Source organism: Drosophila mojavensis, unplaced genomic scaffold (genome assembly GCF_018153725.1).
Source record: "Drosophila mojavensis isolate 15081-1352.22 unplaced genomic scaffold, ASM1815372v1 contig_80, whole genome shotgun sequence".
In the NCBI taxonomy this organism is placed as follows: domain Eukaryota; kingdom Metazoa; phylum Arthropoda; class Insecta; order Diptera; family Drosophilidae; genus Drosophila; species Drosophila mojavensis.
In genome coordinates, this window is record NW_025318906.1 from 14,613,408 (window position 1) to 14,640,242 (window position 26,835).

At 39.4% G+C, this 26,835-nt stretch overlaps 4 protein-coding genes across 12 annotated transcripts in view; 2 read left to right on the top strand and 2 right to left on the bottom strand.

The window, feature by feature from the left end:
- LOC6579915 (guanine nucleotide exchange factor DBS) overlaps positions 1-23,728 on the top strand; it is a 48,528-nt gene extending 24,800 nt beyond the window's left edge. For 5 of the 8 annotated variants that reach the window (XM_044010955.1, XM_015163983.3, XM_044010959.1 and 2 more), the window contains exons 11-18: positions 16,431-16,547; positions 17,577-17,672; positions 19,393-19,578; positions 19,655-19,972; positions 20,042-20,239; positions 20,302-20,775; positions 22,675-22,801; positions 22,926-23,728. In XM_044010955.1, coding sequence (XP_043866890.1) covers positions 16,431-16,547; positions 17,577-17,672; positions 19,393-19,578; positions 19,655-19,972; positions 20,042-20,239; positions 20,302-20,775; positions 22,675-22,801; positions 22,926-23,029 — 1,620 coding nt within the window. In that variant the 3' untranslated portion in view covers positions 23,030-23,728. Of the gene's footprint in view, positions 1-8,889; positions 11,355-16,430; positions 16,548-17,576; positions 17,673-19,392; positions 19,579-19,654; positions 19,973-20,041; positions 20,240-20,301; positions 20,776-21,389; positions 21,574-22,674; positions 22,802-22,925 lie in introns of those variants that run through there. The other 3 variants (XM_032730246.2, XR_006357858.1, XM_044010956.1) reach the window with 3 other exon arrangements.
- LOC6579917 lies at positions 15-9,121 on the bottom strand. Its single transcript, XM_032730677.2, has 8 exons — positions 9,091-9,121; positions 3,577-3,857; positions 3,332-3,491; positions 2,964-3,211; positions 2,775-2,910; positions 2,097-2,716; positions 1,924-2,032; positions 15-1,864 (listed from the first exon to the last, which is right to left on the bottom strand). Exons 1-8 carry the CDS (start codon positions 9,119-9,121, stop codon positions 1,476-1,478), a joined length of 1,974 nt encoding a protein of 657 aa, XP_032586568.1. The 3' UTR covers positions 15-1,475.
- A 457-nt stretch (positions 23,729-24,185) lies between the features above and the next one.
- Positions 24,186-25,550, bottom strand: LOC6579919 (ribonuclease kappa). Its single transcript, XM_002005756.4, has 3 exons — positions 25,345-25,550; positions 25,125-25,244; positions 24,186-24,877 (listed from the first exon to the last, which is right to left on the bottom strand). Exons 1-3 carry the CDS (start codon positions 25,411-25,413, stop codon positions 24,779-24,781), a joined length of 288 nt encoding a protein of 95 aa, XP_002005792.1. The 5' UTR covers positions 25,414-25,550; the 3' UTR covers positions 24,186-24,778.
- A 217-nt stretch (positions 25,551-25,767) lies between these two features.
- Positions 25,768-26,692, top strand: LOC6579920 (josephin-like protein). Of its 2 annotated transcripts, XM_015163988.3 has the most exons (3): positions 25,768-25,848; positions 25,903-26,159; positions 26,226-26,692. In XM_015163988.3, the coding sequence occupies exons 2-3, from the start codon at positions 25,915-25,917 to the stop codon at positions 26,548-26,550; spliced, it is 570 nt and encodes a 189-aa protein (XP_015019474.1). In that variant the 5' UTR covers positions 25,768-25,848; positions 25,903-25,914; the 3' UTR covers positions 26,551-26,692. The 2 variants fall into 2 exon arrangements, with proteins under 2 accessions (XP_015019474.1, XP_002005793.1); XM_002005757.4 differs by having other exon boundaries at positions 25,770-26,159.
- The last annotated feature ends 143 nt before the right edge of the window (positions 26,693-26,835 follow it).

Sequence of the window (26,835 nt, forward strand, 5' to 3'; positions counted from 1 at the left end):
CTGAGTCAAGATCAAATCTTGGGCAAAACAGATGTGTAGAGTGCTTTACTGCGGCCATTTGCTCAATTCACTTTCACTACGAGCCGAGTTCAGATACAAACGCAAATCCATATATTTTAACAAACATTTTCGATAGCAATTTCTAAAAGAAAACCCCAGAAACTAAAACGCATGCAACACGTTTTGCATGTCAATCAAAGATCACGTCAGCCCAGACTGCCGAAAGCCGAACGCGCAGTCAATTAACTTTTCGGCCTCGCCCCCTGGCGGCCGAGAATTCACATGAAATGTACTCACACTCATTGTGTTGATCATGTTTGACCATGTCCAAGGCCTCGGCCACAGGCACTCACAAAATTTCACACTCAAGGAGCGGCCAATCTAGCTCTGGATCTGTCTCTGTCTCTGGCTCTGGCTTTGGCTAACAGAGTAACAGTTCATTGCACTGGTGCGAAGTAACTATTCGTATCTGTGAGATACGCAGCTAATAATTTGTATCTAGTCTGTTTTTTTGTGGATACCCTATACTTGGGGTATAATGATATAGGTATGATATAGTTATATATATAGTAATATGTAATGCATCTAACTCTAAAAGGGTTTTTAATGTTCAACTCATTAGTTAGAGCTCATTATAATGAATATATCTCTAAACCATATCATGTTCATGTTTACCTGCTTTCCTGATGTTCCTTTGGCTGGAAGCCAGATTAAATATAAGACAACAGAACAATCTGACTCGATCTAACTATATCTTTATATCTGTCTGTCTATCCTTCCATTCGTATGAACAATGCGATTTTGTAATCTATGTAGAATGAGCCTTTATATTATTAATTGTATACCATAAATAATATATTTTTCCATAATTTTATTATCGATAAATAGATTGCTTTTTAAGACAGCTTGATAGATGTAGATTTATGTGTTATACAATTTTTCTCAATATATTTATACTGAGCTCTAGAACTGAAGTTACTTTATATTACATTTCTTATAAAGAGATAATCTACAAAGAGATTATCTACAATTTCTGTATACAGTGAGCCATTGTCCAGCTGTTTGAGTATTTCCCTAGTCACATACTCCCGACTAGAGCACTTTTATTAGTTTTTTATTTATTTGATATCACGTACATGGGCTATGCCATTAAATCTCGCTGAGGTAAAAAGGTAATATATATATTTGAGTTTTGTTTTTCCTAAGAGCATAATTCGCAGCGAGTCTGAGAACTTTCACGCCACTTCCGCCTGTCGTTTGCTCGGCGACATCTCGCCGGAGATCGTTGCGCGTTGGCCCTTGGCTCAGTGAAACTAAAGTGAAGAAAACATTAAAGAGATCAGCCCGATGATATATGATGTTAGTATCTTTCGCATCTGTGCTGCGCTACATAAAGTGAAATCTTTCGATTGCAAAATGTTGCGCAAACAGATTTGGCAATAGCTGACCACGCAATACCATTCTCTAGATCGGGTTTACGTCTTGTACTTGAGTGTGAGCATTTCGACGGAGAATGCCATCAAGGCCAGGCAGATGCCCAGTACCCAGACGAGCAAGATGCCCGCGAAATTGGACATGCCCAGCATGACGGGCTCAATGTCGATGTCGTCTTGGCCACTGGAGAGCACGGTGCTCTCGACCTGTTGCTGAATCTTCACATTTAGGTTATCGGCCACGACGCGATCCTCCCAGTACTTGTCGAAGCCGGACGAGTGCCAGCGATAGACCAGGGCATTGAAGCGCTCCAGCAGCGGCCAGAGCCGTGGCACAAAGGCCACCGTATACTGATAGTAGAGATCCTCCTGCATGATCACCATGTGCTCAATGGACTGCTCCGTCAGATAGTCGCCGATGGCAAAGTGGCCTAGGAATAGGGGAAAATACAGGAGAGGGGGCGTATGGCGGAAATTCTCGTTTAGCTACCAAAGGGCAAGCGCTCTAAGGTGAATCCCATGCGCTGGCTCTGTGCCAGCTCCATCAATTGATCATCGCTGTAGACGCGAAAGTTGCCCAGCAGTTCGTTGATCAGGGGCTAGAATTGGGTTTGTGAGGAAGAACAGCTGAGATCAGATAGGATTAGAAAGCCGTCTACTCACATCATCCGAGCCGCGAAGCGAGGAGACCCACGCCTCTGAGTTGCCCGCCCACTGCAGCCGCTGGGCGAGCATGCGCTGCATCGTGTCCGCCGCCTCGTCCAGACTGGGTATGGTCAGGATGCTGGCCAGGCCGCCGCCATAGATGCTCGTGATGATGATGTCGTTCAGGAAGCAGGCGAAGAGCAGCACTCGCACCGTTACGGAGCGGGCGTGGCTGTTGCCCGACTGCGAGAGAAACAGCTTGAAGGTCGTCACGAGGCCAAACTTCGTGCTCAGCCACCAGCCGTGACTGGGCGTGGCGCCAGCATACAGCTCCAGCTCACTTCTGTGGGCCAGCACCAGGCCGAACGTCTCGATGCTCAGGCAGAGCAGCACCGCCGCCCAGAGGGTGGCCTGGAACGGCTCCAGGGGCAGGTACCAGCTGGCCAGGCGCTTGGGCGCCGGCACCAGGCACGTAATGCCCGAACGCACCAGGTACATGGAGAGGTCCAGATAGGTGTAGTCATCGTACCACGTGTACATGGCGCTAATGCAAATGTCCGCCTTGTGCCCGAGAATCATGCCCAAGGCGCCGTCGCCCGACATGTTGGGATAGATGTTGCCCCAGTCGTTGGCATCGGCTATGCAAGGGGAGCATTATCCCCGATAGATCTATTTATAGATTCCCCATCTACTTACATGTATCAATCTGCACCGTACAATTGAATTGGGCACAAAAGCTGAGCACGACTTGGGTCTCAGTGCCATCGATGTAGACTTGGGATAAATTCGAGTTCATTGCCACGCCCACATCACGCGCATTGCTCGGACTGGTCTAAATAATACCCAATTCAGTTAGATTTACATTCTCCAAAATCGCCAACTCACATATTTGATGACTGTGTAGGGTCTGTAGTCAAAGCAGGCGATGATCACCTCACGGCCCTGCAAATCTCTGAGTTTATCCGGAAATAGAGGAACATTGTGCTGAAACAGCTGCAGTCGTGCATCATAGCGATCTATCAAGATGAGCTGCTGCGGCTGCTCTGCTCTGGGTCCCACATATTTATTCGTCTTCAGCTCAAAGTCTGTTGCATTCGCATAGCTGCGCAGTACGAAAAGTATGTTGGGCTGATCTGAAAAATATATAGGATATATATTATAGGCTGAGTTTTTGCAAATTTAATGTATTAAAGAAAATATATAATAATAATGATATATATTATAATTAGCAGAGTAGTAATTTAGTTAATTACCCTGAAAAAAGTAGCTGCTGCAGCAAGCCTCCTCATCCAACTCCTGTGCCACATGAGCAAATACGAATTTGTTGCGCATCGAGCGCCAAATGGAGTACATGGAGGCCTGTGCGAAGGCGGCCACAAAGCGGCTCATAAATTCGCCAAAGATCAGAAAAGTCTGTGAAATGTAGAAAAATAAAAAATACGTATAATATATATAAAAAAATATATCTATAATATGAAATGAATGGCTCAGCTCTCACCTCGCAGTGTGAGCTCTCTATGGACAACGTTAGCTTCAGCACTAGATCGTCGTAGTGCAGCCCGAGCTGCTTGAGCTGTTGTCTCCTCACCTCTGCATCGATCACATTCTGCTCAAAACTTTTCTCCAATGTATCAATATTAATGCCTATGATACTGGAGTAATCTCCAGCTAGTTGAAATTCGTAATTCTTATGCCAGAACACACAAATCGTGCTGTTCTGCAAATAATCCCTAACTAAATACAAATAATGGTTAATATGAGAACTATATACAGATTTATCTACATATATCAAGATTTTATTTATTATTTATATTTTAAATATTTTATGCATTTCAATATTATATATTTTTCTTTAAATATTCTATATATATTAACTAAATCGAAATAATTGTTAATATGAGAACTATATATATGTAGATACAACTGTAAAAAAATGGTATACATTAATTATATTTTAAATATTTTATATATTATTAATTTTATATATTTTCTTTAAATATTTTATATATACTATCTATATTAGATATATTTCATATGTATATATATTTACTGATAAGGTTTAAAATCAACGACCAGGCACTGTCCATGGCTCTGACTTAACTGGCTAGAATTGCATTGTTTTGGCCAACGAATTGCCAATTGTCAATTGGATAATTATTGACATACAAAATTTGTATTCAATTCTGTTTATTTTTCCTGCACAAATTAAGCAATTTGCCATTTGAACCCTAAACTGTTTACTAAGACAGGAAACAATTTTAGGATAATTTATAGGAAAAATATTGCAAAATAGCAAGAGTATTTCAGAATACCAGATAAAATATTAGAGTTTTAATATATATATATATATATATATATATATATATATATATTTTAAAAAAATTTTTTTCTTATTATTTATTTATTTATTTTTTATTTGTCACGCTCTTCTCGTGAACAAGTGAAAAACAATGCTTCTAACTGCATCAATTTAATTTTTAAATACCTAAGAAAAGCTTAGACAAAGAATTTATTCACAGCCTTTAAAACATGGAAACTTTGCTAAAAGTTACTATAAAAAAAAAAAAAAATTGTATTCGTAGCTCAAAGTCAAATAATTATATTTGCTGAGCTATTAAAGTGTATTTACAAAAATACTTAAAGCAATTACCCTTTAGAATCAATAAAAGTATTCCAACAATTTGTATTTTTTGTTTGGAACTCAAGATAAATACGAAATACGTACATAATTACAGACAGATCTTGATAATTTCGGAAGATTTCAGAGTTTTTGTTTGCAGCGAAATTGTAGCGTTTTGTGCAGACAATGCGGAAATTAATAAAAAATAAACAAAAACAAAAATACACAAAAACAAAATGCGTACAGTAAGAGCCACAGTCACAGTCCGAGTTACAGACACGAAGACAAAGAGTCGAAAGTTGTTGAAAAGAAAGAAATTTTAATTGATTTTAAACGAGAAATTAAATGCGGTAATACCGAGGTATAAATATATACGAACACGTCTAAACAGCCATGTCAGCCAGAAAGTGTCTATTATCGAAGGGAAAACACAGTGCACTGCCAGGGTCAATTCGTTCACTCTCTTCCACTTTCTAAGGCTAACTCCCCTACCAGCACCGGCCGCCCTACCGTGAATTCCCAACTCGTACTGGAGCGTCACGCATACAATCAAATGCGATTTCAATCTTGAATTGAATTCTTTGATATAATCAATTACATTAAGTAATTGAATAGAATCGAAGCTGATTCAGCTTCTTTATTCAGCTGTTATAGAGGTACTTGCAAGCATAACCTTGATAAGAGCCTCTTTATAAGGAACAAAAATTTAACTACGGATAATTTTCGGTGCCCATCTCCCGTAGCTCTCATTTGCCTATTTTGCTTTCTAGGAGGTCTGCTGTCATGGCCTTTAGTATTTCCCCTTTTATGATTTCCGTAAGAAAGGTCTCAAATGGGGTTTTCCGTATACCTCTTGCATTTGCCTGCTCTTTTTGTTGCATTGTGAAGCGTGTGTTTTCTTCTGAAAACCTTCTGGAGTAAGGGAATTTCCTGCCTCTTTGACTGAGTTTTCCTTAATTAGGAAAAAACTACATAGTGAGGCGTTCTGAAATATTTGGCAATCTATAAAGCTTTTGTTTTAGTGGTGTAAAATATATGATTACGATTTCAGCTGTGTTTTCCCTAACCTTTAAAACTTATACACAATCTCGGAAATGAGTTCACATTTCTGCAGTATTTTCCAGTCCATAAAACTTTTGTATCAGTAGAGTAAAATATGTGCCATCTTCTTTTTCGTTATCTTTAATTTGTAGCATTTGTCGAATTTTTTGATATCAATAAAAAATGAAGGAAAAAAAAAAGCAGAAAACAAAAGAGGCGTTCGCATAAAAAATACGTCAACTCATAAAAGTGTTTGTTGCTCTTGTTTGTGAGTTTCGCAAATGTCTATTGTGCGGGAATTGCTTTTCTATTGTCGCGCAGCAGGTTTGGGTTTGGGTTGGGGTTTGGCTGACGTATTTCGGGTTTCATTAGCTTTTGCCTAGTGACAACAATAAAGCGATTTTGGTCAAACAGAAGCTGACACAATTTTGGACACTCAGCCATCATAATGTAGGTTTAAGTTGATGTGGGCTCTTTCTCCATTCAAGTCTGCATTGAGGGCAATCAAGAGGCACAGCCAAGTTGAGCTGAAAATGTATAAATTAAACTCAGAACAGACACAAATACCTACATAGTTATGTGATGACTGACTAACTGGGAATGAAGTTATTCATATAGTAATCATAATATTTTATTCATATAGTAATCATAATATTTGACTACAGCTGCCTCGCTTTCCATATATGGCCAAGAGTGTTTTGCTCATTGAAGCAGCAGCAGATGCAGCCACAATTATCGTTATCGAAACAATCTTATTAACAATAATAAACAAAAGAACATTCGTCACCATGGCTCAGCGCCCAATTAGGTAATACCAATGTCAACTCCAGTAATCGAACGCAGCTCGTTTCGCTGGCCGATCAAGGCAGTAGTCGAGGCAAAGTGATTTTAGCCAACCTTGCGAAAGGTTTAATCAAGCCAACTATCAACAATAATAATAATAATATTTTAGTGAATTGTCAAGAATTTGTTAGGGTATTACTATATATTTTCTGACTATAAATAATTGCTAATTTGGGAATATTTATATACGGGCGAAATAATAGAAATGTAGTTGGTATTTATTTAAAATCTAGAGAAGAAATATTTTCCTCAGCTATTTAATCAAAAATAAAATATGTATTCTTATATAAATATACTTCTCTATATAATCGATTATGAACTTCCATTTCCAACGCATCCAGTCTGGCTTAATCATTGTGAAAAATGAAATTAATGAAAAAGTAAACATATATAATTTAAATTCATTAAATAGAAAATGAGTTTTTCCTTACTATCTAATTTCGAGTTTCTAAACTAATCTTGAGTTTATTATAAATTGGATAGCAAAGAAAAAGTCATTTATTGTAGCTTTTTAATTAAGATTTATTATTACATTGTGTTCTTCAATTCAATTAATCTAATTCAAGTTTTCCTTCGTGATACATATCAAATTATAAATTGTTTTAGGCCTACGTTTTCAAAGTAGATCTGTGAGCGTACTCTTAGCAGGCATAAATGCGATCGTCATGGCACATTTGTAGATTAAGTACCTGGTTAGAGCAGGGCACGGCGCATTAGGTTTTTCACTTTCGACCCGGCGTCGGTTTTCTTAGGCTTTCCTTTCGTTGGGCTTAAATGTCAACGGCACTGCGACGAGATGGCCGAAACGCGGCTGCTTTTGGGCCATGATTGCCCGCAGCGCCGGCGATGAAATCATAAATTAATCTTACGATGCGAGCTGTGAGCTGTGAGCTCTGAGCCAAGAGCCAAGAGCTGTGAGCCGAGAGCTGCACAGATTCAGTTTAATGGAATTACATTTGCTTCGTATACAATACTTATTTGTTATGAGATCATTTCGCTGACTGTTTTTCGGTTTTCTGCCTTTTCTCCGTTTTTCTTTTCTTTCCTTTTTCGTTTTGTTAAATTTAATGAATGAAAAGTCAAATGAAAGATTTCTTGCTGCACCGATTCCACCAGCCGCGTTTCACTTTTCATTGAACCCTCCGCCCAGTTTGGACATGGTTGACTGTTTGGGCCATAATAGTAGCTGTAATATTTTGGATCGCTCCGCTCCGACTCATGCGTAATCCTTTTGTGGGCGCTTGTCTTCCGTTTCACGTAATTGCACAAGCGGCGATCGCTGCCAATGCCGGTGACGCCCCAAAATAGCAAAAGCGACAACAACAACTCGAAGCCAAACCATTGCATGCTCTGGGCCATAAACGGATAAGCACGAACATACGAATTAAGCTGTTCATTGGTTGAGCCAGTTAGCCATCATATCACTAGCTATCGCTTAAAGCCATGTACTACAAATGTATGAATATATTGAAATGTTTATTCCGACAAAATACATTAGTAAGCGCCGTTATGCAATGCCAAATAATCAATCGGTTTATTAGATCCTTTCCTCAGTGCGCTTCGTTAGCAAATGGAAATACGCTGCTCACGCATGCACAAACAATAATACAGGCACACATACAGGCACACATACAGGCACACATACATGCATGCATACATCCATGCTCACATGCATAGAGCCAAATGCATGCAAGCCTGCTAGCAAAGGTCAATTTTTGTGTTTTTCTTTTCCTTTTTGTTGCCGTTATTCGAAGTCAGTTTGGCAATTCGCAATACATTCATACAAACATGCAGATGTACATAATTTTACAGCTACAAATGCGACAAGCATACGTAGGCTGCCGATACAAATGTATAAATAGATTTCTTGTTCTAACATCCAATTGTGGTCATTGCCCGAGTTGTGTGCGCGTGTGTTTGTGCGGCTGTGTGTGTTTGTAAATGCAACCAGATCATACAGTCTGTGGGAGATATTTCTTGTTGACAGAGGCTGAGCACATCAAGCCAATTGCATACGCAGCTGGAGGAACATTGCTTGCTTACAACTTCACGCAACATGCTGTATTCGAAGCAGAAACTTTTTTATTGCTAGTTTACAACTTCCCGCAACATGTTATATTCATAGCAGAAGCTTGCATACGCAGCGAAGCTTCAGCTTTTTGTTGCTAGCTTACAGCTTCATACAACATGTATACAAAGCTGAGCTTGCCCTTGGTCTCACTTCGTTTACAGTCGCACACAACATGTTGCATCGAGCCGAGCTGACGCCAAGCTGCCTTGCCCGACGCCGATCGAGCCGAGCACGCATCAGTTTGAGCCGATCTTTCGTGAGAGTAACAACGTCGCGCATCGCAGTCGAATCGAGTCGGGCTTTTGTTTTAGCAGCAAAGAGATTCAGTGAATTTGCATAACTATGAAGAGCTGCGTTGAGTGCCGAAAGGCAAGCGCCATATGATTGGCCGCGTTTCTTTATTGCCAATGATCAATAAAGCTGCAACAAAGACTGACCTGCGCAATTGGAGCCCATCAGCATTTGCATTGGAATAGCTCAAAAGCTGGGCGGCTCTGTGACTGTGACTGTGTTTGTGTTTGTGAAATGACTTGTGAAATGTGAATTATGAATCTGTTGCAATTCTGTTTATTTGTTTAAAAAGATACACGTGTTGCATCTTGACCAGATCGAGATAAACAAAAAAAAGTGAAACTTTTGTAAGCGTGCCTGGAAAATGCCCATTGGCAAAGTGCCGCAGGCTTCGCACCGCAAGCCGTCGAGCAGTGGTGAATCCACCTGCTTGGACAGCACCATCGACTCGCGGATGTCGAGCAGCGAACTGCTACCCATGGAGCTGCTCAAGGTGAACTATGTGCACCAGTGCAAGCAGGCCATGATGCACAAGTCGAATGAGCCGCCGCCCCCGCCCGCACACCTGAACAATCCGGCGCGCTTTGTCGGCTATCGTCGGCAGCCGCCGCAGATGCACAGCGTCTCGCAGGTGAACGCAGCAAGGAAATCCATGCCTGTGCAGGCACTGCCGCCGCCCACGGTCGAGTCCTGGCTGCTGCTGGCCAAGCAGCCCGAACAGCAGAGGCGCTCGGATGATCTGGATGACTGCTGCTGCTCCCGCTCCGGCTGCTCGTGCTCCGACTCCAGTTCGGACGTCACCGAGACCAGCACCGTGACGCCGGACTGCGAGAAGTCGCAGAGCTGGAATTATCGTGACATACGGCGGGACTTGGCACGTGCCGGCGCCGCTGCCGGCATCAGATCCCGGGCAGATCGCATAGCGCGCATCGAGCGCAGGGAGTGCCAGGATGAGGAAGCCGACTGCACAGCCTGCCTGCGCCAGCCGGAGCCCGTGCGCCGCCTGGCCCCATCAGCCATGCCCACAGCAGCCGGAAGCGGCAATCGTGGCCAATTGAGATCGCGCATTCCAAAGCCGCTGCTGCAGCGATCCGCAGAACCATCGCCCAACAGTGAGGCGAATGCGCAGCTGCAGCGTCGCGTGAAGCAGCTCTTCCAGCAGGATATGGCCTACAATCACAGCGCTGCACCCCGTTGGATGTTCCAGAAGGCCGGAGATAGCCGCAGTCCAGCAACGCCCACAGCCAGCACCTCCGCCCAGCAGCAGCCAAGAGTCAAGCTGGAGCGGGTGCACATACGCAAGAAACGCCAGCCGCTGCACATCGTCAATCAGCTGGCCAGCGATGGCACCAGAGGAGGAGGAGGAGGAGAAGCCGGTGCTGCTGCTGCCGAGTGCAGCACGAGCTACAAGCTGCAGCAGCAGAGTCCGAAGATGAAGCAGGTGGAGCGCGCTAAACGCTTCTCGCTGGAGAGCTGCTCGGACTCGGGCGTCTCCTCCTCCAACGACGCCAAGGAGCAGCACGCGAAGCAAACGAATCTGCAGCGCAGCGAGAAGTGCGTCAGCTGTGTCCAGGTGCCTGAGATGCAGCTGCCCGAGAAGCACAAGCAATACGAGCGCACCTCTGGCACGGCTCAGCCCAAAGCCCATGTGGATCCCAACGATGTGCAGAACTTTGCCAAGAAGAACCTGACCAAGGCGACCACGAATGAGCTGCTCACGGCGGCTGCGGTGCAGGTGAAGCAGTGCAACATCGAGAAGGAGCGCAAGCTGAACAGCCTGAAGCATCGGGAAGCCGAGCAGCCAAAGACTTCGACCACCACCATTAGCATCGATGACAGCTGGGTGCAGGAGTCCATCATAGATCCCTGCGACGACTACATGGAGACGGATTCGCTGATGCTGCCGCCTCCTGCTGCCGCTCGACCCATTTCCAAGCACAACAACAACAACAGCGTCAAGATCTTTGTGTGCAGCAACGGCAACGGGGAAGGCGATAGGGATGACCACCAGGTCGACAGAGTTCCACGGATGGGTTCTTCAGCAGCCTGTCTGGCTCTGCCCCCATCTTCGTGCGCCTCCACCTCATCCTCCGGCTGCGGCGGCTCCAGTCGCGACACCAGCTCCTTGTGTGAGTCCGAGCAGGATTGCTGCTCCTGCTCCGGCCAGCAGCCGAGCTGTTTGGCCAGCGACTGCTGCAATGCCATCGGCGGCGTCTTCTGGAACAATGCGTGCTACGATATTGAAGCCGAGGTCAGCGCCAACGCTGGCGCCGGCTGCTGCTGCAGCATATCCAGCTGCGACGACGACGATTGCTCCTATTACGCCGGCGACTTCAGCGCGTCCAAATTGGACCACATTCCGGGCCGACGCGGCGAGCTGCTGCCACGTAACAATAAGCTGCTGCGAAAGGTAGGAATTCCCGCGCCATTCCAGACCCAATAATTATACGCCTCTAATTAGCCGGAAGCCACGAAATACTTGTACCTCAACTCGCTGCTTCCGCTCCTCCGCCTCTGCATATCCACGGATTGCATTGACTACCATTTCCTAGGCTAAACATGCGAACATGTTTATTAGCTCACCTGCCGTGCGATTATCCATTGCACGACTTGACAGCTGCAGCTGCAGCTGCAGTCCGTCTATCTGTCCCCACAGTTGGGTCAACATTTGCCAACTCCCACTGGGCTGCTAACTGAGCGTTTAGCAGCTGCTTGCGAAATGCTCCCACTGGATGAGCTGACCCTTTGCACTATTGAGCCAAAGAGTTAGCATTTAATTAGGCAAATTAATCACAGGCATGTTGACCTATTTTCCAGTTTAAAATATAGTTAAAAAACTTATATATAAATAAATTAAAATAAAAGTTGAATCAGCATATAAAATAATAATAATAATATAAATCAAATAATAAGAATAATAATGAAAATGATAAGAAAAACAAGTAAACGAAAAAGAATAAGAGTAATAATTATTCTGAAGATATAAACATTATAATAAAATGAAATATATGAAAAAATAAATAGCATTAAAAAATAAAATATAATAGTATACAAAAATTAAAAAATAAAATAATTGTAAAATAATTTTTTAAAAATTAATAAATAAAATACATAAAAAAAATTAAAATCATTAAAAAATTAATAAATAAAATACATATAGAAAATTGTAATATATTTAAAAAATTAAATGAATAAATAAATAAATAAAATAAAATAAAATAAAAGAAGTAAAAAATAGAAAATATATAAAAATTTAATAAATAAATTGAATAAGTGAAAAATAGAAAATTATAGAAAAAATTAAATAAAAACTTAGAATCCTCTATAACCCATACATAAATAAAAAAACAAAAAAAACAAACAAAAAAAAACATTATTAGCGTTAACAAAATATTATATTGAATTTTATTAATTTGAGATTAACCATGTTTTCCCATTTGTCTGTATTAAACCTATTGAAATCGGATTGATCAGCCAAGAAATAGTAATTAGTTGCTGGCACGGCCATATTTAGGGTAACTCCTAGTCGATCAGTTCTGCTAGAGCAGCATCTCTTCCTTGGGTTATCAGCGGAAATGTCACAAAATTTGTATATCCGAATCCGAAATAAAAATAAATATAATCCTCATTAAAATGCGTAGTTAATACGATTTTAATGCAAACCTGATTTGTGGCTTTTCAAACTCGCCTAGCCGCAAAGCAGATAAAGTATTTAAAATCCCTCAAATCGATTCGCTACATGAAAAAGCTGATACAATTGGGGAAATGTTGTAATAATAAAATCAAATTTATTTGATTTACATGATATTAGTATTGATTGCTTTTGATATGATAAAAGAAAAATATAATATAAAATATAAGATATAGTTAAAGATTGACTACAGCTTTTACTTTACTACTACTATTTCTATAGTTTTATATTAATTTTTAAATATTCCATTTAACCACCGAGTCACAAATATTGTTTGAATTTTTGCTTAATTTTTTATTGCAATTTTTAATGGCTTTTTAGTCTGGGGATTTATTTATAGGTTTTCTTTTTTCCTATCTGCTGCCATTTGTTAACAGTTAAAAGTATTTTTATCTGATATCATATTCGCTTCGTTTTGCATTCAAAAAACTTGGCAATATTTAAATATCAAATATATGAAATGATATATTAAATTATGCCCCATTCAAGTTTTTATATCAAACTCATATATACATATATATTTTGTTATATAAAACAAAAGTCTGATTGAGAGGAGAAAGTATATCAATGGAGTTCGAATGAGCTGCTGCTTCAAATTGAAACTGTGAATAGCTCAAACTGTAGTAAATCTCTTGAGAATATATACATATTCTACGCTAGCTATACCGTAATACTTTTATATATGTTATAGAGAAACCCTCTATTAAAGATGCACATCCCATCAATGTGCCAGTCGTACCAAAGATGCGGAAATGGGGAACCATGGGAGACCCCCCTTGGCGTGGCATGCTCCAATGACACGAAACGACAAGAGCAAATAACTAGATATATGTGAATATATGGGTGTATATTTATATAGATGTATGGGCTACCTGCACAAGAATAGGTGTGAATATGTATGGTATGTGAATATTACCTAACTGAAAGTCTCATAAAGCGAGGGAGAGAGAGAGAGACAGAGAGACCCATCAAAGGTGAAGGTGGCGTGTAATATTTGTGGCGTGTGGCAGGAAGCAACGATTCATTAATAAACAAAAAAGCAAAAATAAAAAAAATATATTTAGCGAACAACAACAACTACAACAACATCAGCAAACACTTCAGCATTTGATTTGGTTCGTTGTGGTTTTCATTTCGCGGTTTCATAACAAATTACGAAGACACTAGACGTTTTTACATATATCTATAAGCATATCAACATATACATACATATATATACAAGTCAACTTGGGTCTTCATTAACATTAGTCTATTGGCATATTATATATATACATGTGTGTGTTTGTGTGTCAGTCGCATAACTGTTTAACTAGTTAAACTTAAATAATTGCCAAGCACTGTCTGTCCGTCTGTCCGTCTGCCCGTCCATTCGTCCATTCGTTCACTCCAACTTTAAGCGACAATTTGCGCCAGCTCTTAACCTCCCCTCCACCCCATGGAGCTTAGCTGCTCTTATGGCCAAATACGTAAGCCTTCTACCACATATCGCACTCTCTTATTGACTCTCACTCTCGCGTCAGTGCGTGCCCGCGTGCATTTACCGTTAATACCTTTCACTTTCCCTATTGTATCGAACCATCTTGGACACATAGAAACTTATATGGATTTGCTGTGCGTTTTGGCTAAGAGAATTCAAGAATCTTTAAATGGCTTTTACGGCGTGCTACTTAGCTATTAGCCATGGCTAAGTAGTCATCACAGCATTTGTTGTAAGAGAATATCAAATTTGACTTGTTCATCAATCCAACGAATTCCATTCCAATCTTTATGATCTAACGGTGCACGGTTTAAGCCCAAGCTGAAGCTGACGATGAATTTCTCTGCTTCTGCGCTTTTTGGCCTCGTTTTGGACCGCGCTCCAATTGGTGTCAGCTGGAACCGAGAGCTGAGCTGAACTAGTTGAACTCCCGGCTAAACTCAATGCCCCAACTTTTTGCGACCTTCACTTGTTTCCCAAAAAAAAGGTGATACATATGGAGTTTTGTCACTTCAGTTTTTGCATTGTCCATGGCTCGAACCCCACAGCGTCTCTCAAGTGGCTCGCCACGCGTCACGCATGCGCGTTGACTTGTCAAAGAGAGTCGCAATTTTCTCGCTTCTTCTTTTTCTTGTTTTGAATTTTCTATGAACACATCGTTAATTAATTATGCTTGCTCTCACTTTTTATGATCCTACGCACTATTTATTAGAGCTCATCATCATTATTGTCAAATTAACTTTGGCTTATATTGTATATTAGCTATGATTTTTATAGCCGTTGTAAATGGAAATGTTTCAATGAGAATTAGCTAGTTAGAAATATATAGATTCTTTGGAATATACAAGGTCTCTACTATTTACAGTTAGAAGAAGGCATGGCATTAGCCAGTATAAATGTTTCGGATCAGCATAAAAAGTTGGGTTGATCTGAAATTCTATGATTTTTTGAGTTCACAGATCTGGTAAACTATTTGGGTTACTGACTTGATATTTGAAATATATATATTCTTGCATACATTATGCAGTAGAAACATTTCAGTTTTCTCTCAAACTCTTCTGATATCTATTTTTATATTAAATATATCATTCTTCCCTTAAACTGATTTCCTATTTTTAAGCTATAGACATTATATTGAAAATGTATATTCTAAAATACGTTTAACTGTGAAAACATATCACTTTTCTCTCAAATTCACTTCATAACTTTATTAGCAATACAAATAGAGATTTAACCCTATTTTCACGCCTAACCTAAATTGAATACAAACAATTTCGTTCATTACTCACACACACTTCTCTGCTAATCTTTCAATTTTCCTGCAGTGCTTAGAAAGTAAATCAAATTGAAATGAAAATGAAAGAAAATAAATACAAGAAGAAGAAGAAGCAGAAGAAAATAGTTAGCCAACTGAAAAGTGAAGATCATTAGACCTTGTTATGAACAATGAAAGAACCGAGTTAATTCTGACAGTCGAGTCGAGCAGTTTGCGCACTCTGCAATTAAAAGCAGAAACAGACTGTGCGCCATGGCTAACTTGGCCAATTGGGCAAAGTTAGAAAGCGCCAAGGCTAGGCAAGGCAGCAATTATCTAATAGACGCCGGGTGAAGCGCTACTCTGGGGTTAAAGCAGCCAAAGTAATTAAAAACCTCCCACAGCTTAGAACCAGCCACGTCGTCCACCTTTAACTGGGTAATTAGACTAGAGTTGTGCACGTTAAGTTGGCTAAGTTGAGCTCTTGTTATTGTTTTTGTTTTTGCTTTTGTTTTCGGCATATGAAACCAAAAAAGCGTGCAGAGCGCCCATGGAAAGTCAAGCGAGTTGACCCAACGTCGAGTGGTCAGAGCCTGAGCCCAACGCAGCGCAGCGCAGCGAAAGTGGTAACAGAAAGCCAGCCAAGTTCGCCACAACAGAAACAGAAAAAGAACCGTTTTTCACATTTAAATAAACGTCGTCTAGTTAGAAAAGTCTCAGCTCTAGGCAACCTGTCGAAACCTGAAGAAGATTTGTCCAAATCGCTGCCGGCCAACAGATCTATGCCAACCGTTGTGTCTCCTATTAGCCGGTCTCTGTTTTAATTTTCGTGCTTTTGGTGTCTTATTTTATTTGTTTGTGTTGTTTGTTGTCTTCGCGCTTTGTTCCCTTTAGTAGCGTGTTGAGGGCTAAGTTCAGAAGCTGACCATAAATCGTGTCAGATTTGCGCATTCACCTCAATCAGCATTACCTGAACTGAACTGAACTGAACTTGAGCTCATAGATAAGATAGAGATTATTATAAATACTATTTAAATCCCTTATCTGCCTCTGTTTCTTGCAGACTGGTATACATGAGTTACGACCCAGATCCATGGACGGTGTCATTGACTCGGGCGTTTCGTTAAATGGCGACACCGGCTCGAGTCCCGACAATGGCGAACACCTGCAAAATCAACAGGTGAGTCAACTACTCAATTATATAAAATATATGAAATATAATTAATTTATTAAGTAATATGTTAATTATTACTGCAATTTCATTTATATAATATATATCATATATTATAGTTAATTAAATAATATATTATTAATTATTACTTTAATTTTATTATTTACATTAATTTATTTACGTACAATAAATAAGAAATAAAATAAAAAATACAATTTTATTATCTATTGATTGCTTTAATTTTTTTTTTTAATTACATAAAGAAATATATAAAGATAATTGAAATAATCTTTTTAATGTAATTATTTTAAATTAAAAAAAAATAGATATTAACTATTAAATTATTGCATCATTTAATAATAATATTTTTAATTGTTATAAATTATTTGCTATACATATATTTTACCGTCTTATTTCTCATGTTTACAAATTTTTAAATTGTTTATGTATTTTATTTACAATTTTATACATATTAACTTTTTATATGAGACAAAAAGAGAATAATAAAAATAAAAAATAAAAATTGTTCCATAAATTATTATAGATCAAACAGCCTTCGATAAAATATGTGTCAAAAATGTCATCCAAGTATGTTTATGTTCTTCAAGCAAAACACAAAATTTTAAACAGGATCACAAACTAAAACATTAAAATTAAAAACCAAAAAAAAAAAAATACTTAATATAATTACAGCCATTTTGAAACTCTTCAAAAACTTTAGATACTCATAGATAATTTGGCGAAAACAATTCAACTATTCGAAAGACTTCGTAACACACAAGTTTTTACCTCAAATTGAACGCTATAAGCGTCATAGTTGTTCAAAGTTTTATTTATAGTAATTTTAAATGGACTCAGAAACTAAACACTAAAATATTATACTATATTATATACTTTTTTAAATCAAATCACGATTCCAAAAGACAGTTTAATTATGTTGATTAATACTAATGATGAGGTAGAGAAACCATAGATTATAATTAAGGTAGAAATGCATTTAACTAAGATCTTGCATATTTCTCTCATCTCATTTTACAGGATGCTGAGGCGAGGAAACTGAAACGAGGTCACGTGCTCACTGAGCTGCTGGAGACGGAGCGCATCTATGTGAATGAAATGAGCTCGATTCTAAAGGTAAATATGAAATGCACTATATAGATATAAATATAGATATAGACATAGATCGAGATCGAGAGAGATTGGCCAACGGTATAGGCCTGCTCTAAACTCATGCAGCATGAAATCCGAGTCTTGGAAACTGCCCAGTGGTCAGCGAACTGAGACAAATTCGAGTATCTGCTGAGCTGAATTGGTTCTTGGCTTGGGTGCTCAGAGCTCAGAGCCGATGCGCCTGAATGCCCCTGCTTGTAATTAGTGCATTAAAACCATTAGGCTCTCTCTCTATGTGTGTGTGTGTGTGTGTGTGATGCCATCGAACTAAGAAGTTTCCATAAATAATTTGTTACCGATTCTCGGCCAGCCAAGCTACTAAAAATCATTTAGCGATTGACTCTTGTGCGCGACGGTACAGCAAACCAACGAGTCCACGGTATCCACGACATCCAGTCCGTAGAAACAGCCAGAGATATGCGCTACGGGGGCTACGATCTGAGAAAAGCCTCAAAACCAAAGACGCCGGCCGGCCAGAGCTCATTCCGGCTGCGACGGGTGCAGAATACGGCATGCAATATAGTCGGACGCTTCAATCTGAAGTTTGGCGATTCTCTGATCAAGCGCTTCCACTTGCCCTTGGCTGGGTCCGATGAGCCACGCGAGTCGCCGCTGTCGTTTCAAGGCTCGCTCTTCGACTCGCAGGCGTCCTGCGGCGGACTGAGCTATCGTCCTGCCGACTTTCGGCCACGTTTCGAGTCCTTCAGCCCGGATCTAGGCGGCAATTACATATTCGGCACGAATCTCTGCAACTTTGCCACGCACAATATACTGAATGGCAAGTCAACGATCAAGATCATCAACACGCTGAAGGAGTGCGAGGAGCGCGAATGCTGCGTGAGTGAGCGAGAGCTGGAGCTTGGCGACAGATACCTGCAGGAGTCGGCGACCTGCCCGATCACCGCCTATAATAGTCTGCAGCGCCTGAAGGATCAGCGTCGCACCATATTCAAGGAGCTGATCGAGCTGTCCAGCTGTGACGAGTCGCTGGAGTATCGACTGGTCAAGGACTATCTGGAGTCGAACAGCTACTCGGAAATAGAGAACGACACCGAGTTCAAGGACTACTTGCAGCGCAAGAACTACATGGATATACTGGCCTATCTTGAGGACAGCGAGCCCAAGAGCCTAATGTCCGTCTCGTCCTCGCTGGCGCGGGCTCAGAGCTCCCTCGGCTCGCTGAACAACACCAAGGTGCTCTCCACGCCCAAGTCCCTGAAGGGTCCCAAGCAGGTGCCCGCCGTGGATGTCCAATTGTGCAGCTCTTGCCGTTCCAGCTGGCAGAGTAAATTCAAATCCAATGATGATGGGCCAAGCTCCAGTCCAAGACGCACAGAAACCGCATTGACCAAGTCAACGACTGATTGGAACAGTTCATACCATGAAATACTCAACTTTTGTCGGCAGTTCTTCGAGGAAAGCGTCAGCGATGCCAAGGAGCTGCCCGAGCTGCGGAGCACCAAGTTCAAGGCGTCCAAGTATAAGCAGCTCCTGAAGGATTTCGTTGTGGCACAGGGCTACGCCAGTGTGGAGCAATATGTGGAGCAGAAATTTGGCCAATTCATAAGCAGCAAAATTAATGCATTTTGTGATAATGTAAAGCCAAGTTGAGATAACAATTGCTATAATCCATTTATAATGCCATATCTAACTCAATTTGTTGTTGTTGTTGTTCTCCTTGCAGGGCTACTTTGACCAAATGCAATCGGACGAGCTAATGCATCTGGTTCCGGCCAGTCTGCAGGGCAAAGAGGAAATACTTTTTGGCAATCTGCATGAGCTCTACACATTTCACAACGAGATCTTTCTGAAGGACCTGGAGAACTGCATTTCGACCACAGAGCTAGTGGCGCTATGTTTTGTGCAAAGGGTAAGGGATTAAAGAGATTATAGCTATGATTCCCTGACTCATATGTATGTCTATCTATATCTTACTGTCCTTCCAGCGTGACACCTTCTATCGGCTGTACTCGTTCTATTGCCAGAACATTCCGCGCTCGGACCGTCTGCGTGAGACGCTCGTTGATACCCACCTATTCCTGCAGGAGTGCCAGAAGAGATTGGGCCACAAGCTGCCGTTGGCCGCGTACCTGCTGAAGCCCGTGCAGCGCATCACCAAGTACCAGCTGCTGCTGAAGGATCTGCTGCGCTTCAGCGACAGCGGCAGCTGCACCAAGGAGCTGCAGAAGGCGCTCGACTGCATGCTGATTGTGCTGAAGTGCGTCAACGATTCCATGCACCAAGTGGCTATCACTGGATTCCCAGTAAGCAAATCCTGCCCCATTCAATATCATTGACAATCCAAGCTAATCTCCATATATTCCGATCCGCAGACCGATCTGGCGCAGCAGGGCGAGCTGCTGCTGCAGGACTCGTTTCAGGTGTGGACCGAGTCGAAGAAGGACATCCGGCTGCGCATCAAGCCACAGCAGCGGCACATCTTTCTGTACCAGAAGTCGCTGCTCTTCTGCAAACAAACCTCCAAAGCGGGTCACAACAAGAGTACCTACCAGTTCAAGCATCACGTCAAGGTGGGTGCAATCAATACCCTGTATGTGTATATATACCCATTCACTAATCATCTCTGCTGCAGATGTCACAAATTGGTCTGACGGAGTCCGTGCGGGGCGATGCGAAGCGCTTCGAGGTCTGGCTGCAGGGTCGTCAGGAGGTGCACACGCTGCAGGCGCCTTCGCTGGAGGTCAAGAACAAGTGGGTGGCGGAGATTAAGCGGGTGCTGCTCAACCAGCTCGAGGAACTGAAGGGGGAGAAGATCAAACAGTATGGCCTAAATCATCGCGGACTCAAGCAAACCACGTCGTGGGACACGCCCAATATTATACTGGGCACACCGGGTCGAACGATCAGCTGCGATGCATCCTCCGAGTCCTCCAATCGCAACTCCAACTGCAGCAGCGAGGAGAACGGCCCGGCGGCCGCTGCCTGCGGCAACTCGAGCGGCGGCGGCGGCATGGCCGACAGGGATCATCCCGAGGGCTGTGGCTGGAGCTCGGACTATTCGAACAGCGAGGACGAGATCTCGGTGAACGAGGACAACAGCACACCGGTAATTAGAACTTTAGCGCTATAGAAATCAGGTGTCCAGCCGACTCTTCCTATCGGTTAATAAGTTCAAGAATTACAAATCCCAAAAGTTTCAAGCTAATAGGACTTCAATGCAGTATCCTTCTTTCCTTTGCTGTACTTTCAAATCTGTTTCGAATTCAACTCTGTCTGTCTGTACTTTTGACATGTATTAACTAACCAAAACTATTCATTAAAACTCGACAAATATAACAAATAACAAATTGATTAATTAATAGTAAATAAATTTTAGAAAATATGCAAAGATTAAAGAGAAATCTCTCAAAGGCATTTAAATATTATTATAAATTCTACTATTATTCGGTTGAAATATTTATAATTATAAGCTGTAAATTTCGGTGCACCGATTAAAATTCTTATAAATTATCTTATTAATTTTATAATTTTAATTTAATTTTGCATATTCATGATATGTCTAATAATAATTTTATAGTCTTATTGGATAATTTTGGGTTTATCTTTTTACTTACATGACAAACACAAAAAAAAAAAAAAATGTAAATTTACCAAAATATAAAATATGTTTCATGTACATATATACATTCATATATAAATCAATCGGCCAACATACGACAGGGCTTTCTGGATCTGCTGACGCATTGGGCGTCCTATAATACCGATGGAGCTGCGTCCTCCACGTCCTTTGCGCGGAACACCAAATCCAACTCCAAATTTTATGTTTCCGTTGACCACTGAGGTGTGCTCCATGGTCCATCCGCAACCGCCCACCAAGTATACGTATTGTAGCCGTAGCTGCTAGGTATGCGCCGTTCCCCCCCTTAAGTAGTATGATGCACGCCCCTGCCTAATGCTCGAATGATGCTTGTAATCGTCAGTTATCTATAAGAGCAGCTGTGTTCCGTGACTAATTCATTATCCACATGCTGTAACAGTATCAGGTCGATTTATTGTTGCCCATCATAAAAGTCATAATCGCATGCCAAGCTCTCATTTCTTCCAAAGATTTTGTTGACTGCTGCAAATGAAATCATTAAATGTGTAGGCTTAGTCGTTGATTCTAGATGGTTACATAAGTTCAGTGTATTTAGTTTCATTATTATATTCGTATATATTGTATACTGGGTAGTAAAATGTAGTTCACAGCAGGACTCCCAAGCAATTGCAGAGCTGAAAGTCTGTAGTTAATATTTTCAACAATAATCAACAAATATATAGAGATAAGAAAACTCTTTTGAATATATGAAAATATTGGTATATCCTGAGGAAAATGTGGATATGAAAACTCTTTTGAATATATGGAAATATTGATTGAAGTTCAGAGGTTTTGTTAATTCAGACTGACTTGCCTCATTCATTAAATTTATATGAATAGGAGCTGTACCGCTAAGAGACTCACCTGCCCATAAGACTCACCTTTACATTTCATAGACCACGCTCGTTGGAGTAGGCTTTATAGAGATTAGCTGTGTTTTGTTGTACAATTATTATTTAAAATACAAAATATATACATACATGTATATGTATATATTTTTTATATATTTTTAAAAATATTTATTTTTATTAATTAAACTATATATTTTTTTATTAATTATATTAATTAATTATATAAATATATATAAAAATTTAAAAAAAGAAAATTAATTTAATTTAAATATATACATTTATTTAACAATTAAAAAAATTAAATTCGTTCTTTGAAGGTTAATTGCAAATAGTTAAATAATAAATTAACAAACGCTTAAAGCTTAAGTACTATATTAACACACACAGCTATAAGATTCACTCCAAATGCCTGCCTTAACTGTTTACATACTGTTTCTATACTATACTGAATGCAATTGCTAACCGGACAACAACACACAACAAATAATATATGTATATTGTATCAATTTCGATACAGGGCAGTAAATTCATTGCCCTGGCTGACTATACGGCTATGGGTCACTCGGAAGTTTCGATGCGAGAAGGCGAAGCTATCGAGCTATTAAAAGTGGGCTGTGCCGGCTGGTGGTACGTGCGCGTCTTAGGTAATTGATCCTTAAATGGCGCATGTTTTACAAACTGCATGTTTTCACTAAACATACACATATACATAGCTATATATGTCGATATTGATATTTTATTGATAATTAAAATTTAATTTCTAAACAGATACCAATGCAGAAGGCTGGACCCCGGGCGCATATCTGGAATCGATCAATCGAAAATCGTCAAGATCATCGAGCTGTAATCAGGAGCGAATAATTCAAAAATAAATTACTCAACACTGGAACTTACTTATCTCCATCTGAAAATCAAATGAAGTCGAGCTGCTTGACGTCGAGTTTTCAAAACTAAATCTATCGCCTTTTAAAATAGATATCAGTATTTGAGCTTCTTCTTCTCAAAGTCACACTTTATACACTCTTTTGATATGCTTACACTCTCGGAATCTAATCGAAAAATCCAAAGGGAAAACCTCCAAAAATCTCCATTCTGAATCTAAATAACCTTCCATTTCGTATCTAAATACCCTCGCTTTGGCAAAAGTGTAAATTGTGGATAAACAACAAAATAAATTAAATATATTAAATATATATTAGTTTATAGGATATTTCTTGTTGTTAATTTAAATTTAAATGGAAAAAAACATGCAAATATTTATATATATAGTTATATTAAGACTCTATGGCTTATGTATGTATGTAACTAGCTAGTTTCTAGTCCATTTTCGTCGCTTTGATGTATCGATGTACGTGCGTGCGCTCTATAGTATTTTGAGGACTGTTACAATGATTGTTAAGGACAACTTGTCGAATATTTCTTGAAACTTTATCAATATTTTAAAATATGGCATTCAAATAAAAAATAATATATTTATATAAATATACGTTTATGAAAATACGCCTAAGTATGTTTAATACATATACATAAATAAATATTATTAAATAACCGAAAAACGGCAAAAACATCTATATCTTGTTCCTTTTGTTATTGATATGATCAAATCTTACCTCTTCAAAATGGGAATGTCGAAAATTTAAATGTTATAAACCGTCGAGAAGCCTACATTCTAAAGAATAATCTAACCAGAGTTCTTTTGGACCAAGTTGATTGGTAAAGGGAAGAAGATTGAGAAGACAAGCAAACAATAATAATAAAAGATATAATTTATGTAAAAGAAAGTTTTAAAAGGAAATTTGGCCTACATTTTCTAGCTTTAGTCGTATGAATACATTGTATTTGTATTGTATTTATTTATTTATTTTTTTTTTTTTATATCTAATTTTTTTAACTATTCTGGTAAACTCTCAAAATTTAAATTTAAAATAATATTAAAAGAAAAAAAAAGTAGTTAAATTCAATCCAATTTTTTTTTCCGGTTTTTGTTTAAAATTTAGCCACACTCATAAAACACAAATACGCAATATATTAAATTTGTTCAATATATATATTTATTTCGTAGATATTAAACAATTTGAACGAATATAGTGGATGATACCTCAATAATACCACAAAGCTACCGATGATAACTTTGTTTAATACAGGCATCAGGTTGGGAATACATTTTTTTACAATTGATTTAGCTGAAGTACAGTATGGATACAGATTGACTCTGAGATTGTTTTAACTAACGGCGGAGCTAGATGATACAAAATTGTTGCACTTGCTTTACACGTTTGGACCGATACAGAGAGAGTAGAACTAAGAAAGGAATGTGTGATTATTATGAACAAAACAATTGTATTACGTACATATTTATACATACATTTTACTTAAATATTATCATATTCAATTCAATTTAAACTTTAGCAACAAAAACTTTGGGGATATTATACAGTAAATAAACAAATTTCTTCAACATGAAAACATTTCAATACTAATTGTGATTAGATGCGATCAGCAGCGACGCCGATTGCACACAAGTTACATTTTGTTGTTGTTCTTGATGTTTCTTTTCTTTAATGGATTGTTGCATCGCACTCAAGCCAAGCAACATTGATTTTGAAGTTGAAGCACAGATTTTAGTTGGCAGTTACTCTGCTGTTCATGTAAAATTGTTGCGCAGAGAGCAGCAGAGTCAAGACGTAAATGCACGCCGCAATCCAGCAGTTGTAGGCATTCTATAAAAAAGAGAAAATTTATTTAGTCACAATACCATAGAGTACGTACATATGTATGTACGTATATATTTGCAGGTCTATACACAAAGCGCATATACGCATATCGTGCATGATAAAAGGAGCAATAGTTTTTTCTTGTCCGCATTCTGAAGTCCTCACAACTCTCAAGGGGTTGTAAGAACATGTATGTACCTAATATTTACACACAAACATACATACATGTATGACTCGACATTGAAACACCAACCTGATTGTATGCAGCATTCGCTGCCGTATAGAATTCATCTAAAGTTTTGTACTCCTCAGCTAGTGGCAAATCCTCAATTAGTGCCACACTGTGTATGTAGAAGAACAGACCCATGAGCACCTAAAAAAATAAAACCGATTATTATGTGAATATTTTGGTCTTGTGACTCTTCCGTATGACCCCCACAAAACAAACCAAATTCACCAGCACACCCACTTACCAACTGCACAATGCCCCAAACGGAGATAATCAATCCGCATAGGGAGCATTTCGGACCACAAATTTTCATTTTGCTAGCTTCGTTAAACGCTGCTCGACGGGGTGATGTAAATAAGTTCCTTTTAAATTGGAATTCGCGTCGATAGACTTTTTTCGCAGAAGCTAGCAAATGTCAGGTGAAAATCATGTGACAGTTTGTGGTGAGTTTAGTGTGACCAACTGGAAACGTTTGTAATACATTTTACGGCATTTTGATATACTAAAAATACTGTATGTAAACTAAATAAATACTGGTATGCACCTATTATTATAAATTTATAAATAATGTTGAATATATAACTAATTGACAGATATCTATTTAGTAAAACGGAGTTTATCCAAGTTAAGCATTTCTCGATTTTTTTCTATTATTATAATTTGTTTCTTAGGTCGTAACGTGTACAACATACAAAACAATACACACACACACACTCACACATAAACAAGTAAACAGATTGTCAACAAAGTAAAATATTGTCCAGAAACATAAACTGTAAATAATTAAAACTCAAAATTACAGTAAAAATTACCTATGCCATCAGTTTATCACGAAAAGCAAATGAGGCAGTTATGTGCCTTACATGCACTAAACAATCTCTTTCAAGGCGATCAATCCTATACTAAAGGGGAACTGGATGATATCTGCAATAATTTGAGTCCAAACGTATGGATTAATCCACATCGCTCTGTGCTTGGCCTTGGAAACTATGATATTAATGTTATCATGACTGCGTTGCAAAAACGGAACTGTGAAGCCATTTGGTTTGATAAACGAAAGTAAATATTAATGTCTAGTGAAGCTGCGTTAACTCTAGTAACTACTATATTTGTAATTCCACTTAGGGACCCTTCCATTATAGACCTTGATTCAATTATTGGCTTTATCTTGAACATTCCATCTGATTATAAGTTCGGAGTAATTACTTTGCCATTGCGTAGACGACATTGGATAGCTGTACGTCGCATCGGGGATTCCTACTACAATTTGGACTCGAAACTCCGACAGCCGGAACTGCTGGGTAATGAGGCGGATATGTTACAGTTCTTGAGGGAACAGCTTTCCGACGAACTACATCAGCGGGAACTGTTTCTGGTACTCGAACAGCAAAGTGGCGAGAATACCGATCAGCGTTGGATCAAACCGTCCTATAGAAAGGCCGTTGTTTGACCAGAACAACGATCTGTGTCCTCTAGTCAATATATGGCCTATGCTGAAGGGATTATCAAAGCTCAATCAAAAATTTACAGTGTTAAAAGTAAAGGTATGAATAAGTTCTTTCACAATTTAATTATAAATAATGAGAAAGGTACAACTTGCATTTGATAAATATTGATTTATCAGAGGAATGAATATACTTTAAAGTGATCCACTTCTTTTTTATCAAATGGAAGATAAATCATTGAAGTTGGAATATTGTTGATTAAGATAGAGTTTTCGAGGAATATAATTAGA

Excerpts from the sequence above, each read along its gene's own strand:
- LOC6579917 (XM_032730677.2), bottom strand. The coding sequence starts at position 9,121 with ATGCAAATGCTGATGGGCTCCAATTGCGCAG. Across the intron at positions 3,212-3,331 it reads CAGCAGCTACTTTTTTCAGG|ATCAGCCCAACATACTTTTC; the intron begins GTAATTAACTAA and ends TATATTTTTCAG. Across the intron at positions 1,865-1,923 it reads CTTAGAGCGCTTGCCCTTTG|GCCACTTTGCCATCGGCGAC; the intron begins GTAGCTAAACGA and ends CCCTATTCCTAG.
- LOC6579920 (XM_015163988.3), top strand. The coding sequence starts at position 25,915 with ATGCCATCAGTTTATCACGAAAAGCAAATGAGGCAGTTATGTGCCTTA. Across the intron at positions 26,160-26,225 it reads ATTTGGTTTGATAAACGAAA|GGACCCTTCCATTATAGACC; the intron begins GTAAATATTAAT and ends AATTCCACTTAG.
- LOC6579919 (XM_002005756.4), bottom strand. The coding sequence starts at position 25,413 with ATGAAAATTTGTGGTCCGAAATGCTCCCTATGCGGATTGATTATCTCC. Across the intron at positions 25,245-25,344 it reads TTTGGGGCATTGTGCAGTTG|GTGCTCATGGGTCTGTTCTT; the intron begins GTAAGTGGGTGT and ends TTATTTTTTTAG. Across the intron at positions 24,878-25,124 it reads CGAATGCTGCATACAATCAG|AATGCCTACAACTGCTGGAT; the intron begins GTTGGTGTTTCA and ends TCTTTTTTATAG.